Here is a 13,828-nt window from a genome sequence, read left to right as displayed (position 1 = left end):
TATCTCTAGACTTATGGAAAAGTATGTAGTGTTCCTTTTTTTAAAGCATTTATTTTATTTGAAAGGCACAGGGACACAGACAAGAGAGTGATCTTCTATCCGCTGGTTCACTTCCCACATGGCCCCAACAGCTAGTTCTGGGACAGGCCTGAAACTAGGAGCAAGGAACTCCATTCAGGTCTTCCACATGGGTGGCTGGGAGCCGAGTGCTTGAGCCATCTTCCACTTGTTCCCAGCTATATTAGTAGGGAGCTGGATGGAAGTGGAGCCGTTGGGATTTGAACCAGCGCTCCAGTATGAGATGGCAGCATTGCAAGCAGCAACTTAAACTGCTGTACCTCAATGCAGAGCCGCATAATATTGTTTTATAAGTTTTAGTTATATGTCAGATCTGGAAGCTTGGTTTTATTTTTATGATCAACAGTGTAACTTATTTATGTTGATGTATGGAAGGAGTCCATTTTCAGCTGTGCTTTATAGTATTCCTTTAATATGGATGAGCCATATTTAAATTATTATTTTCTCCGTTACAACCAGGCCAAGTGAAGATACTTATAAAAGTCTAATGTGCGACTCTCTTTTAGGGTGGATACCTGCAAGTTGATCTGAGTACATAGGAACTTTCTCTACCAGTTATTATAATTTATAGTCCCCATTAGGGAGTTTATTCCAACACTTTGCCAGTGCTTGCTATTGTTAGATTTAATTGCTGCCAGATGGGTGATAATAGGATCTGATTTTAATTTGTTTTTTCCTGATGTTTCCTTATAGTTTATTGGTTATTCACATGTTCTTATCTTTGATTTTTCTTTGTCAGATTATTCCCCCCCTTTTTTAGTTTTTTTTGTCATCTTCCTAGTTTTGTATTTTTGTTTATGTGCTCATACTAATCACTTGTTGGTTTTATGTGGTAAAATGTATGCTTTTCATTTATTATATACTTTCAGCTTTGACATAAAACATTTTATACTTTAATATATAGATCATGAGTAACTGTTCACTCAGATGTTAGTAATAAACATGGAAATTTGATAATTTTATGTTTTTAAGTGTTCTGATTTTGCTGTAGGTTTTTTGAGGCATTGTTTTTAGTATCATTTTGTTTATCGTAAGACACATGATATTTGAAAATCTTACAGTTTTTGAAATACCTTGAATTAGGATATTTCAAATGGGAAAAAAGATCTTTAATAACTTCTGTCTTGTGATAAAGGGTGAGACATTAAGTATATCCAGTGGTATTCATAAATTAGATTATAGTATAGATATTAAGGGAACTTAAACCAATTTTGCTTCCATGTATATAATAAAAATCTAAAACTTATGTGTTCATTAAAATATTGAAACTATGCTGGATTTGCTCTTTCACAGACTAAATCTGGGTTTTCTGTTTCTTCATGAGCCACATCTTCTCAAAAATATACATCTAATTGGAAATTGTGTTTCTTATGTATGGATCATTGACAATTCTGTGCCCTATGAGATGCATAGGAGGTATATTTTAAATCAGATTAAGATATCTGAGAAAATGTATTGCCCTTGTTGGGAATGATATAAAATATTTAGTTGTAGGAAGTCTTTTGGTAACTAAATTGAAAGGAAGATGTATTCTTATGAATCTGAGTTACCTAATCATTTCCTCTTTCTTCTTGGTTCTAAGTCTGAGAAATGGTAATGAAATAATTAAAGTAAGATCTACTTTGGTACTTTATATGAAGTTTGAGGCAAATTTGGCTTTTTGCTCTTTCTTGGCTTAGTTATACCTATTTGCTAAAAGGTATAAAAACTGAAATCTGCCAGTGTCATAAATGAGAACCCATACATATGTTCCTGGCCAAGGAAACTGGCATTGTGGCTCAGCAGGTTAAGTCACCACTTGCTATACCAGCATCCCCTATAAAAGTGCTGTTCACTTTGGATTCAGCTTCCTGCTAATGCACCTGGGAAGACAATGAAAGATGGCTCATGTCCTTGGGCCCCCACATGGGTGACCAGATGGAATTCCTGGCTTCTGGCTTTGGCCTAGCCCAGAATTAGTTGTAGTGGCCATTTAGGAGGATGAGCCAATAGATCTCTGTCACTCTTTCACAAACAACTTACTTTTTAAAACTGTGGTAACAGTAGTACCTATTACTCAGGAGGAATAAAATATTACAAATTAAAGCACTTTAACTATCTCCTTTTTTTTGAAAGGCAGAGAGAAACAAAAATCTTCTGTTCACTGGTTCATGCCCCAAATAGCCACAATAGCTGGGCCTGCCCAGTTCCACATCAGGAGCCCAGAACTCAAATTTCCATGTGGCTTGCATGGACCCAAGTAAACTGGAAGCAGAGCTGGGACTGGAACACAGGTTTCCCACGTAGTATCATATAAGCACTATACCAGATATCTGCCGCTCACTACCTTTTTCTCCTGCAGTTTGGCAGGCCATTTATAAATGATTGGGTGGTATGTCAATTATTAAAATTGAAGTCACAAACATATTATCTCCTCAACAATCTGGAATGTGGGGTCAGTACTGTGGTGTAACGCATTAAGCTTCTGCTGTGTTAGCATCCCATATGGGCATCAGTTCAAATCCTGGCTGCTCCTCTTTCGATGCAGCAGCAGAGGAGCAGCCCAAGAGGTTGGACTGCTGTCCTCACGTTGGAAACCAAGAAGAAGTTCCTGGGTTTGGTTTGGCCCAGACCTGGCTGTTGCAGCCATTTCAGGAGTGAGCCAGTGGATGGAAGATTTCTCTCTGTAACTCTCTCAGATAAATTGAGGGGGCGGGGGAAACCCAAATGTGAATTGTTTAGGAAAACCATTTTACTATTCATTAAGTTAAAACATCACTACGACTAGACCTAAAGATTGAAATAAGACATTTTCCTGCTGTTTATTTGAAAGGCAGAGAGACAGAGGTAGATATACAGTCTTTATTTGTTCATTCATTCCTCCAAACACCTGCAGGAGCCAAGGGTGAGCCAGGCCAAAGCGAGGAGCAAAGAAGTCAACCTGAGTCTGTCACATGAGTAGCAGGACCCAAGTACTTGGATAATCACCTGCTGCATTAGCCAAGAAGCTGGAATTAGCAACAGAGCTGGACGTTGAACCCAGGCACTCTCCATAGAATGCCAGTGTCTCAAGTAGCATCTTAATCACTCTACCAAATGCCTCCCCAAGATTTGTCCTGAAGGCATCCAGCTCATTGCCCTCTAACATGATGCTTCCCTTGTGAGTCACTGCAGTGTCAGCAGAGAGGTGCTGCAGGCAGTGGCAAGGTGAAGCAGCAGCCTCCTTTTCTTCATACATGATAACCTGTGTGGGCTGTGGTATTTAACTGGCCCTGTACCTGGTTTGCATTTTAACCTTAGAAAACTATCGTTAGAATATTCACTCATAACTAAAAATATGTAATTCAATGTTTGTCTAAACTTCAAACTGAATTTTTATATTAGCTCATAATATGATTCATTATATGATATTTGCAAGACCAAATCATCTAGCTGCTGTTACTGGGTTATATTGAGACAAGATTGCAAACTAAACATTTCATATGAAGTAGAACTATTCATTTTCCACAGTAGTCTCACTCTATAGGCAGCCTACTAAGAAAGTAAAACTCATTCAGTTTTAATTGGCTACTTATTCATAGCTCCATCACCCATTTAAAATTCCTAACAACTTGATTGACACATTGGGAAATAATTATACATAAAAGTCCTTAGGCATTCCACTTCTGAGATAGAAGGCATTCTTGGTCTGCAATTTTTAAAAAATTTTTCTTCCCTTTCATAATCAATTAAAATCCCAAAGTGCATGTACTAAATTTTTTGTTTTTGTCATCTAAAAAATTCTTGTCTGAACCTCAGATTGTAATACCTACAATGAAAAAAATATGAGATTGCTGTTGAATAAAGAAGTAAGATCAAACCAGCATTTAATGAATGCCATGTTTCATTTTCTTAGTAAATCAAAGGGTAGACAATTCCTGCTTATTCAAAGTTTTATGTTTTAAAGAAGTATATTTCACGTAAAGGCATTCATATGTGCCCAGAATTCAACAATGCAATTCTGTTTCACTGTGTTAATACTGATTATTAGTATCTAGTTTTGTGGACAGTCTCAGCTTTCAGGTGACTCCTTAGAGTGCGCTCAGGAAGCCTGGTTTTTAAGAAAGCACTTAGTGACTTATAGGAGTGGGAAGAAGTAAAAAGAAGTCCTGTTGATATTTGGTCCCTAGGAAATCTGAATTTTAAATTAGTACTCTAACAGGTAGGACATGATTCTTACTCCATGCGCATTGTTACTTTATTCGAACAGAAACTGTGAGATTTAAAATAATTTTCTCTCCAATGTTTAGGTTGGTCACAGCAGATGTAGCTTTTTACACTGGAAATCTTCAAGCCTTAAAAGGCCTTAAAGATTTGGACCTAAATATGGCCGAGATCTGGGAACAGAAGAGGTGATGATATACTGGAGAAGTGGGTAGTTCATCTGACCATGGGATATGTACGTTCATGAAGAAAATCTGGATGCCTGTGATGCAAGAGCTGAATCTGGAACCCAATGTGAACTGCGGTGGGGGAAGGGGAAAAGACTATCAGTGCTGGGAAACTAGATCCAGTGGGATCTCCAAGGAATGCCATTTTGTGCATCCTTCTGTGAGGAGTAAGTGATCAGGTGTCTAACATTTTTCATTCTCTCTGGAAACAGACTCAGGTTTCTTTGGACCAAATCCAAAAGAACACATAGCTGTAACACAGCTGTAGTTGACTAGAATGCTCTGTATACTTTATATTAAAAAATGCTTTGCATTTGTTCCAGTGCAATGAAATTCATATGGTGTCCCACCTTATTTAATGATGGTACAATTTAAAAATATTAAAATCTTATTCATCCTCTGTAGAAAGTTTTCTCTATGGAAGTAAAGCTATTTGAAAAATTATTTTTTTACAGATCTTTCTATGAAAAATAAACATCTTTTGATTGCTTGGATTTAGGAATTCAGTTTTTGTTTTAGTGACCAGTGTTCAAATTCAGGCTTTATGTGTCGTATATTTAAATCTTTCTATTACCACTGTATGTTAACTGAGTCAGGCCTTCCAGAACAGGCTAAATAGGAAAGGCTGATTACAAGTAATAACTAAAGGACAAGATAATGGCATTTATTTATGCAAGTACTAATTTAAATACTTTTTAGAAGTAGCATACAAAAGGCTACAATCTAATAGCTGTATTTTTATAAAAGTCTATGAAGGGTTTTGGGGGTTTGTCTTTATTTGTAGCAGAGGTAAGAATATGTATTCATATGATCTGCTTATTTATGAGTTCTCATTTTGACATTTGGACAACATATGAAGTATGGCTCCTTTGGATTCTTAAGTTACTATATGTTTATATGAACAAAGACCAGGAAGTAGAACTTTTAAAACACAGGCTGCTATGCTGGGTACAGAAATACAAGGTGATAAGTTCCTTAAAGGCTTTCCCAATACCTGTCTTCAAAATTAGAATCAGCAGCACTCTACACATTAAAGTGCCTGTACCTCACCTCCCACCAAGAATCTTGCCTAACCCTGTAAGAGTGCCTAATCTTGTGGTGATTATGTAAAATGAAATAGTCCTATTTTGTTTTCTTGATTTCTTCAAAAGAAATTTTGTTTTCTTTCCTTTATCATTTCAGAGGTATGTTATTGGTTCTTAAACTGTCTAAAATAAAGCTGTTAAAAATTAAATTTAGAAGACAAGTTTTTTTTTTTTTTTTTTGAAATAATGTAGTATACAGTGAACTTCAGCCCACTTAAAACAAGTATGGAAGCATGGAAGAATGCTGACTCTTGGAGAAAAGGCATAAAACAACCAGCTAACCTTAATTGAAAGGTTGTTGATGCACATTTTTCAATGACAAGCTTACTTTAAGAAAATAGAACTTTTTTTTTAAATCAAGTTGGATTCTCCCAACCCACTACACTAGAATACAAAGATATGAACAAATGCCCTACTTCTGCCTGTCTCAACCCTTTCAGCTGAGAAAATAAGCACTACTCTGTTTGTTAAATGGGGAGTCTGTGGAAATCCTGGCAAGCATCCCAGCTTCAGAACTCGATGGAAGATGCTAAATACCTTTGAGTTCAGTTCCCATGGAAATAAAGATGTGATTGATATTCTTAGAAATACAGAAAACTAGACCTGTTACTTATGAAGAGTAAACCATTTTATTTTGCTATTTCCTAAAGTTAGCATTAAAAAGTACAAGTGTACACATGTAATATTTTACCAGTTTATTTTTGAAATCACAAGCAATCAAAGTGACTGTTATCGAGGCTTCAAAGGACTTCAGCAGAGCTTGCCCCAGTTTTATGATTAAACAATATTGCACTTTAAGATTAACTAACTTTCAGGATCCTCTTCAAAGAAGGAAAGTATTGCTTCATCTGTGTTTTTCTTAGACTAACAGCATACTAAAGAAAACTCCTTAAAAATCTATGTTGTGGGGTACAGTAACATAGTATAGTACCTGCCTATTTTAGAATCCTAGAGGATATTTCATTGTAAGAAACTATTTAGCCCATAATTAGTATAAAGTGTACACATTTTTGAATTCAGTGGTCCAAGATGCGAAGGTTTCCAGAAACAATCTTGTTCTCTAATACTGCTCCAGGTGGGATGTCAATTCTGTCACCGTGGTTTGCAATGATGATAACCGTTCCCTAAGGGAGAGAAAGAATAAAAAGCAGAAGTATACTTGCAACTGAAACTAAAATACATTTGATTATCTTACAATTATCAGTAGAGGTAGAAATCTTATATGAGAGTAACTATATTTATAAGCAATATTCAATGCTAAAAATAACAAAAGGAAAATTGCAATGTGTCCTTCTGCCACAATCCCAACAATGGTCCTAAATTTCTTGCCTCATTAGCAGAAGTTGCACAAAAAAGTAGAAAGACCCAGTACCCTGGTATGGGTGGCCCTTCTGAAGAACTACATGCAAGACCAGAATTTACCAACTAACATAAAGAAATTAAAAGGTGCTTGGTTTCTATTTACATAGACATTTGTCTTTTAAAAAAATAACAGTTCACATATTTCTCAAATGAGAGTTTAGGCAATATTAAAAATAAAGTTTATGTATTTTTGGTTTTGTCTTTTTACTTAAGTAGCTTTAATGGAAGAAACAGCAGAAATCTGAATATGGTTTTTTAAAAAACACTTGATCAGGAAAAGCAGTTGTGTCTTTGGTTGTAATTTCCTTCCTGTTCATTATGCTAGGCTGGAATGATTATAATACTAGTAATGTAAAATGGACATCTTTATAAGAGGTTTTTTCCCTCACAGGAATAGACTGTATTAATATATAAATATACTGTCACTTAAATAGTCATCTTTAGTGAGATAATGCTAACTCACATTTCAGTAGAGTATCAATTTATTTTTGTTAAGATTTCAGTTCATTTATTTATTTATTTTTAATATATTTTTATTTTGAATTTTGAATTGTGAGGTACAATTTTGTGTAGGCTGGGATTCCCCCCCAAACTCCTACCCCCATCAGATTTTTCCCATTTTGTTACAATAGTGTAGTCCTTCATAAGGAATCATAATTCTATCAGTCTCTTATTTAAGTGTACCCTGACATTGTTGGTACAGACAATGTCAGACAGTCAGCATCTCAGTGTCTACACATGTCCAACAGTTTCATTGGGATTCCATCTTTCATCTGGATGCAGGGATGCATGTTCCGTTATACCCCCACGTTGTATATGATAGATCCCAGGAGAGTATCAATTTAAATACTAATTAATGTTTGTTTTCATTCGAATGCTACATTCCAGAAAATTCCTATGATTTTGATTGTATTTTAACTAGACAGTATCAATGGAGGACAACACTAAACACTGCAGTAACCTATTTCCTGTCTGGATCCATTCATTTTTAAAATGTGTTTTTTCCATAAATCTGGTACCTGGATATCCGTAACATACCTTTAATGAAACATTCTTGCCAAATGTCACATCTCCTGAGACTGTGAGGTGATCCAATTCAAGCATGTCTGGTATACTTTCAAATCTTCGTAGATAATCTTGAACCTTAAAACATAAACTATTTCAAAAACTGCTCACAGAAAAATAGGAATCACAGTAACCAGTTTAACTGAACTCTTAAAAGCTTATTGGTGGCCATGAAACTGCTTTTTCCACCCCTCACCCAACCCAGGCAGCACAGCATGGAGAGACTGGAGAAGAAAAGGTGGACGAGCTGCAGGACACTGCATGGAAACTTGGGTTGGAGGTCCAGAGAATCATGTGCCTCTGTCAGTCTGCAACCTCAGCCATGCCCCTTGCCACCAGGGGGCCTCAGCTGACTCCTGGAGACCCTCAGGCCGGCACTCCTATTGCCTTAACCAGCATCTGCAACTCCACCTCACCAGGCCAACCAAGCACCCTGGCTGGGACTGAGACTCCACACCCCCACTGCTACTGCCACAGGAAGATAAAGGGAAACTACACAGTGGCGTCCAACTGACACTCAAAACAAACTGCCAAACTGATGTCCAAGGGCCTCTTCAGGAAAAAACTTCTTTTAAAAACAAAAAGCATAACACAAAAGCCTCTCTCAAGTGATAGAGACAGCAGATCTGCCAGATGTACAAGCATCATTGTAGGGACATAGGAAGTATGAAAAAGCAAGGTAGTATGTAGCTTAAGCATACGCATTTTATCAGTAAGACCATAAAATAAATCCACAAAGTCATGCCACAAAATCAGTCTCAAGAAATTTTCTAAAGTAAAATCATATTTTTTCTGACAACAGGATTAAACTAGAAGTTAATAACAAAAGAAACCTTAACAAATAAATATACAGACATACACAGACTGAACATATGTATGTTTCCGAATAACAATGGATATAAGAAACCAAAGGAAAATTTCAAAAAAATTTTTATCAAATGAATAAAAGTAGAAACATAATATACCAAAACTTAAGAGATACAGCAAATGCAATACTAAGAGGGACACTTATAGCAATAAACTTCCTTCAGAAATAAAATAGATCTTTAGTAAATAACCCAATAAAGGATCTCAAGAAATTGGAAAAGCAATAATAAAGCAAACTCAAGATAACTAGAAGGAAAGATAAAGTCAACCATTTTGCTGGAGACATGAAAATGAGATATTACAAGTCAAACCACAGATATACAGAAGATCATTGGAGACTGTTATGAACTATTTTATGCCAGCAAAATAAAAAATCTGAGAAGCAAATATTTTTATGGACTTTTATGAGTATAACTTACTCAGATTAACTCTCAACAAACCAATAAAAACTTGCAAGAATCAACTAGTGTCCAAAGGTAATCCAAAAAATAAAAGCCCATCTGTTGAGATGAGATGATTATATGGTTAAAAAAAAATAAAACAAAAACCCACAACCAGCTAGCCTGACTTCTAAAATTTGTTTTGAGAAGGAACTTAACATCAGCTCTCCTCAAACTACTCAAAATATTGAAACTCTTCCTAACTCATTCTACAAGGCCAGAATTGCTTTCATTCTCAAACCAGAAAAGGATGCATTAAAACTATGGACCAATATCCCTGGTAAATATATGTGTAAAGATTCTGAACAGACACTAGTAGATCAAATCCAACAGCATATCAAAAAGATCACTGTGATCAAATGGGACTTATCCAAGGTTTCCAGGGATGTTTGAGCATATAGAAATCAATACACAGTATTCACAGAATAAAGTACAAAGCCCCTCTCATTTCAATGGATGCAGGAAAAGCATTCAATAAAATTCAGCATCCATTCATGAAAGAAGCCCTGAACAAATCAACTATTAAATAACATACTTCAACACTTAATAAAAGATATCTGTGACAAACCCACATCTAAAATCATTCTACATAGGGAGGAATGAAGGCATGTCCTTGAGGATCAGACAAGGACGTCAACTCTTAACCACTTTTAATATAGAACTTAAGCCAGAACCATTAAACAAGATAAAGAAAAGGCATAGGGCCCGGCGGCGTTGCCTAGCAGCTAAAGTCCTCGCCTTGAAAGCCCTGGGATCCCATATGGGCACCGGTTCTAATCCCGGAAGCTCCACTTCCCATCCAGCTCCCTGCTTGTGGCTGGGAAAGCAGTTGAGGACGGCCCAATGCATTGGGACACTGCACCCGTGTGGGAGACCCGGAGGAGGTTCCAGGTTCCCGGCTTCGGATCGGCGCGCATCGGCCGTTGCGGCTCACTTGGGGAGTGAATCATCGGATGGAAGATCTTCCTCTCTGTCTCTCCTCCTCTGTGTATATCTGGCTGTAATAAAATGAATCTTTAAAAAAAAAAAAAGAAAAGGAATACAAATAGGAGAGGAGGAAGTTCAATCATAAACTTGTTTGTAGATGACATGATTCTGTATTTAGAAAAATTTGAGGACTACCAAGACTGTTTTAACTCAAACCAATTCAGTAGAGATTCAGGATATAAAATCAACACAGGAAATAGGGATGAGTGCCTGGTCTAGTGGTCAACACACCACTTAGAATGACTGCCTCACATGTTGGGAATGCTTGTTTGAGTCCCAGCTCCCTCGCTCTTGAAGCATTTTCTCTTGTAACTTTCAGACACATATTCCTCGTATTCTACCAAACTAATTCATCACCTGCAGTCCATAGATGGCACAAGACCCATAGGCAAGCCAAAAAGTCACTCCACTGACTTCACACATTTTACATGATTTCAGGTTTTCTAGATTACACTTAGCATGCTAGGGTAAGTTTTGCTATACCTGATATTCCCCCTACCTCGAATGTTTTGTGCCCAACATACATGCATAATGAACTCACTCAACTTCTTAGGCCCTCTGTGGCATCAAATATAAACTACATCACTGTCACCCCACTTATACCTTCCCTATTCTCTGTCTCCACTTGATTTTTTTCATAACAGTTATCACCACTTCATATACTATGGATCTAATTTATCTAACTATCAATTTCTCCCACTAGAACATTAGTCCATGAAAGGGAAGTTTTTCATTTATTGTTCAACACCCAGTACCTAAAACACACATATGGTGGAGGCTTAATAACATATGTCAAGTTAGAAGTAGCCTTTCCTCTAACAACAGAAGCAGTATCTGTCTTGAAAGAGTAAAAGGAGAAAATGTCTCCCAATTTAACGTCTTTTTCTATTCCCTGTAACAATTATGTTTCAAAATGAGGTTCATCTTTTCTGCTAAGGCCAATTTCCTTTAAATGACACCAAGAGTACAGGAATAGAACAAGTAAGCTATGGAAACTAGAATTAGTCTCCAATTCATGTGCCTAGCATGACTTTAAACATTTAAGACAACAAATACCTATGTATAATCATATCTTTATAGTTACTTACCTTTGTAAAAGAACTGCCTAATTTAACCAAGGGCACTGTAGGAAATTCCCGTTTTTCACTCATCGTCAAAGATCCTGCATTAAGGCTATAGAGGTTTGACATCACAAGCAAAAGATCTGATGTGGTTTTGACTGGCAGAAAACGGCTCCTTGGGACATTAATACCTAGAGAATTCTCAAAACTTTTAATGGCAGCTCCTACTGCAGTTTCTAATTGAATAACATTCAGGCCTCCATCCAAAGTCTGCAAGAAATGAGGGAGGGGAGGAAAACACAAGTTTTAGGCATGTGCAACTTACAATTCATTTCCATGTGGAGTAGTTAATATTTGGGAAATGGGTTCAGAGATGCATGGAAGGAAATAAAATTTTGAGAACCAGTATTTATCAAGTACCTGCTGTGTAGCAAGCTCTAATATGTGGTATTTTTTTTCAGCCTCATAACTCTTCTGTTCAGCAAAATCCTTCTCATTTAACAACATGAAGAATAAAAGATTAAGAAGACTTGTGCGTGGTGCTACAGCCAAAAATGGCCTGTTTGTCAGAGCAACAAGTAAATCAGTAGTAGGTCCTCTATAAGCCCAGTGCTTGTGACACACCCTCAGCCCAGTCACAGCAGGTACTCCAGACCTTAGCTCACTGCAGGGATGAGTGCAGACTCTGGAGGACAGCGACAGTAATCCAGAGTGTCACCAGGCAAAAGGAATACCTAAGGGAACTGACGGGCCACAAGGGGAGGGCAGCGGATCTATGTGCTGCCTTCTAAGATTTTAGGAAAAAAGGAGCTCAAAAGGCTATGACTTGGGCTTACCTTTGGATTCACAATGATTTCCATGTCAATGGCATTCTGCTCCTGCAGTCTTTTAACTGCTGCAAGAGAAATCCATAGGTTGTTTGTATTAAATATTTTGAATTTTGATACAGACTTGAACTCATCAACATGTGCTTTTGGCACTTGAGCGATTTCCACCAGTCTCAGTTTGCCTTCATACTGAGTGAGTGTCCCACCCTAGAAAGGCAGAAAATCATGAATGCCTCTACATCTCTCTCAGACACAAGCATACCACACTGCTTAAAGTCTATGAACTTCTTAGAAAAGACACTGATGACAGAATCTCTCACAAATCACTGCAATGTAATATGTAAACGTAGAATGAAAGAAAATAGTTGAAGCTGTCATTTTACACTGTACACTAGTCTTATTTGTAATTAAAGCTGTTGAAGTAGTATATCAGAGTCCTCATCACTTTCCTAAGATCTATTAGAGGAATATTTCTGCTATAGGAATAATTTGGTTTTATTCTCAAACCATCCCCAACATCAGAGCGCTAGCTCTGCCACCTCAGGCCCTGCTGTGACTGGCTTTAGGATAAGGGGAGGAGAGGAGACAGATGAGTAAAGAGATGAGAACTGAGCACTCAGTCTCAGGCTAAAGATGTTCTTACAGTTACTAGCCATCTAACTGTCGGAAGATGGGGACACTTGCTCATATGTGAGGAGGACTTGTCTAAGACTCATTAAAATCCAGGTCAGCAATTGGCTACTTAATATTCACACACTGCTCATTTTTCTTACTGTGGGTTAATAGTAAAATCTTGTATTCTACTTCATCAAAATCCAAGTGTCATGAATAAATATAAAATGTTTAAAAAAATTGTGCTTTGCACCAAAATGACTTTTTCTTGTTTTTGCAGGTACTGAAGAGTTTTTACAGTGATAAAATTCTCTCTCTCCCCCACCCACATATACTCTTTCTTTTTTGCTCTCTTTCTCAAGAAATCAGAGTAGTAAATTTTTATTAAATAGGCCAAACACCCATTAAGAACCAAAGTAGAAGAACAGCAAACAAAAGAGTTGTACAAACTTAATGAAAATGTTTTCACATGTTTCAAATTTATTCCATTAATAAATGTGGACCTCTTTTCTGTTAAAATTACTGAAAAAAATAATTGTTATCTTAATTCTGAGTTTATGATACACACTGTTAACATCAGAACATAAGATATTCACAGAATACATCTTTCTCTGTTGCAATGATGTCAAGTATATATATTCTGTTTACTATAAACTTTGAAATAAAGAAGTTTTTAACTACATGAGCTATGGATGTAAAAACAAGAAACCCAAACTGTTTCCCCTTCTTAGTTACCTTTACATCTGCACGTGTTTTATTTGTGACTTCCATAACAAACTCACAACGTTTTCCATTGGGTGAGTTCATTAGATGATTCAGAATATAAAGATCCACGGTGGCACCCAGATTATCTATGTTAGACACAAAAATATACTCTTTGCCTTCTCCTAAAAAGGTATCCAGCAAACCAGAGTTGTAAAAACTGGCATATATATCACCATGACCTGGTGGGTACCAAGCTTCTGTATTTTCCCCTGAATAGGACACATCCTTTGCTACAGGAAGTAGAGATTCTTTATTAATCCTTGGGTACCT

At 36.8% G+C, this 13,828-nt stretch overlaps 2 protein-coding genes across 5 annotated transcripts in view; one reads left to right on the top strand and one right to left on the bottom strand.

Annotated features, from left to right (window-relative positions):
- VPS54 (VPS54 subunit of GARP complex) overlaps positions 1 to 4,803 on the top strand; it is an 82,766-nt gene extending 77,963 nt beyond the window's left edge. For all 3 annotated transcript variants that reach the window (XM_058667878.1, XM_004580100.4, XM_058667877.1), the window contains exon 23: positions 4,347 to 4,803. In XM_058667878.1, coding sequence (XP_058523861.1) covers positions 4,347 to 4,452 — 106 coding nt within the window. In that variant the 3' untranslated portion in view covers positions 4,453 to 4,803. The remainder of the gene's footprint in view (positions 1 to 4,346) is intronic.
- A 1,449-nt stretch (positions 4,804 to 6,252) lies between these two features.
- The window catches only part of UGP2 (UDP-glucose pyrophosphorylase 2), a 38,693-nt gene continuing 31,117 nt past the window's right edge, over positions 6,253 to 13,828 (bottom strand). For both annotated transcript variants that reach the window (XM_058667879.1, XM_004580103.4), the window contains exons 6-10: positions 13,529 to 13,826; positions 12,191 to 12,388; positions 11,382 to 11,624; positions 7,973 to 8,077; positions 6,253 to 6,696 (exon numbers count right to left, since the gene is read on the bottom strand). In XM_058667879.1, the coding sequence (XP_058523862.1) occupies positions 6,589 to 6,696; positions 7,973 to 8,077; positions 11,382 to 11,624; positions 12,191 to 12,388; positions 13,529 to 13,826 (952 nt within the window). In that variant the 3' untranslated portion in view covers positions 6,253 to 6,588. The remainder of the gene's footprint in view (positions 6,697 to 7,972; positions 8,078 to 11,381; positions 11,625 to 12,190; positions 12,389 to 13,528; positions 13,827 to 13,828) is intronic.

The sequence above is a fragment of the Ochotona princeps genome, chromosome 8 (genome assembly GCF_030435755.1).
Source record: "Ochotona princeps isolate mOchPri1 chromosome 8, mOchPri1.hap1, whole genome shotgun sequence".
Lineage (NCBI taxonomy): Eukaryota > Metazoa > Chordata > Mammalia > Lagomorpha > Ochotonidae > Ochotona > Ochotona princeps.
The sequence above is the reverse complement of the archived record's forward strand: the minus strand, read 5'-3'. Positions and strand labels throughout refer to the sequence as shown.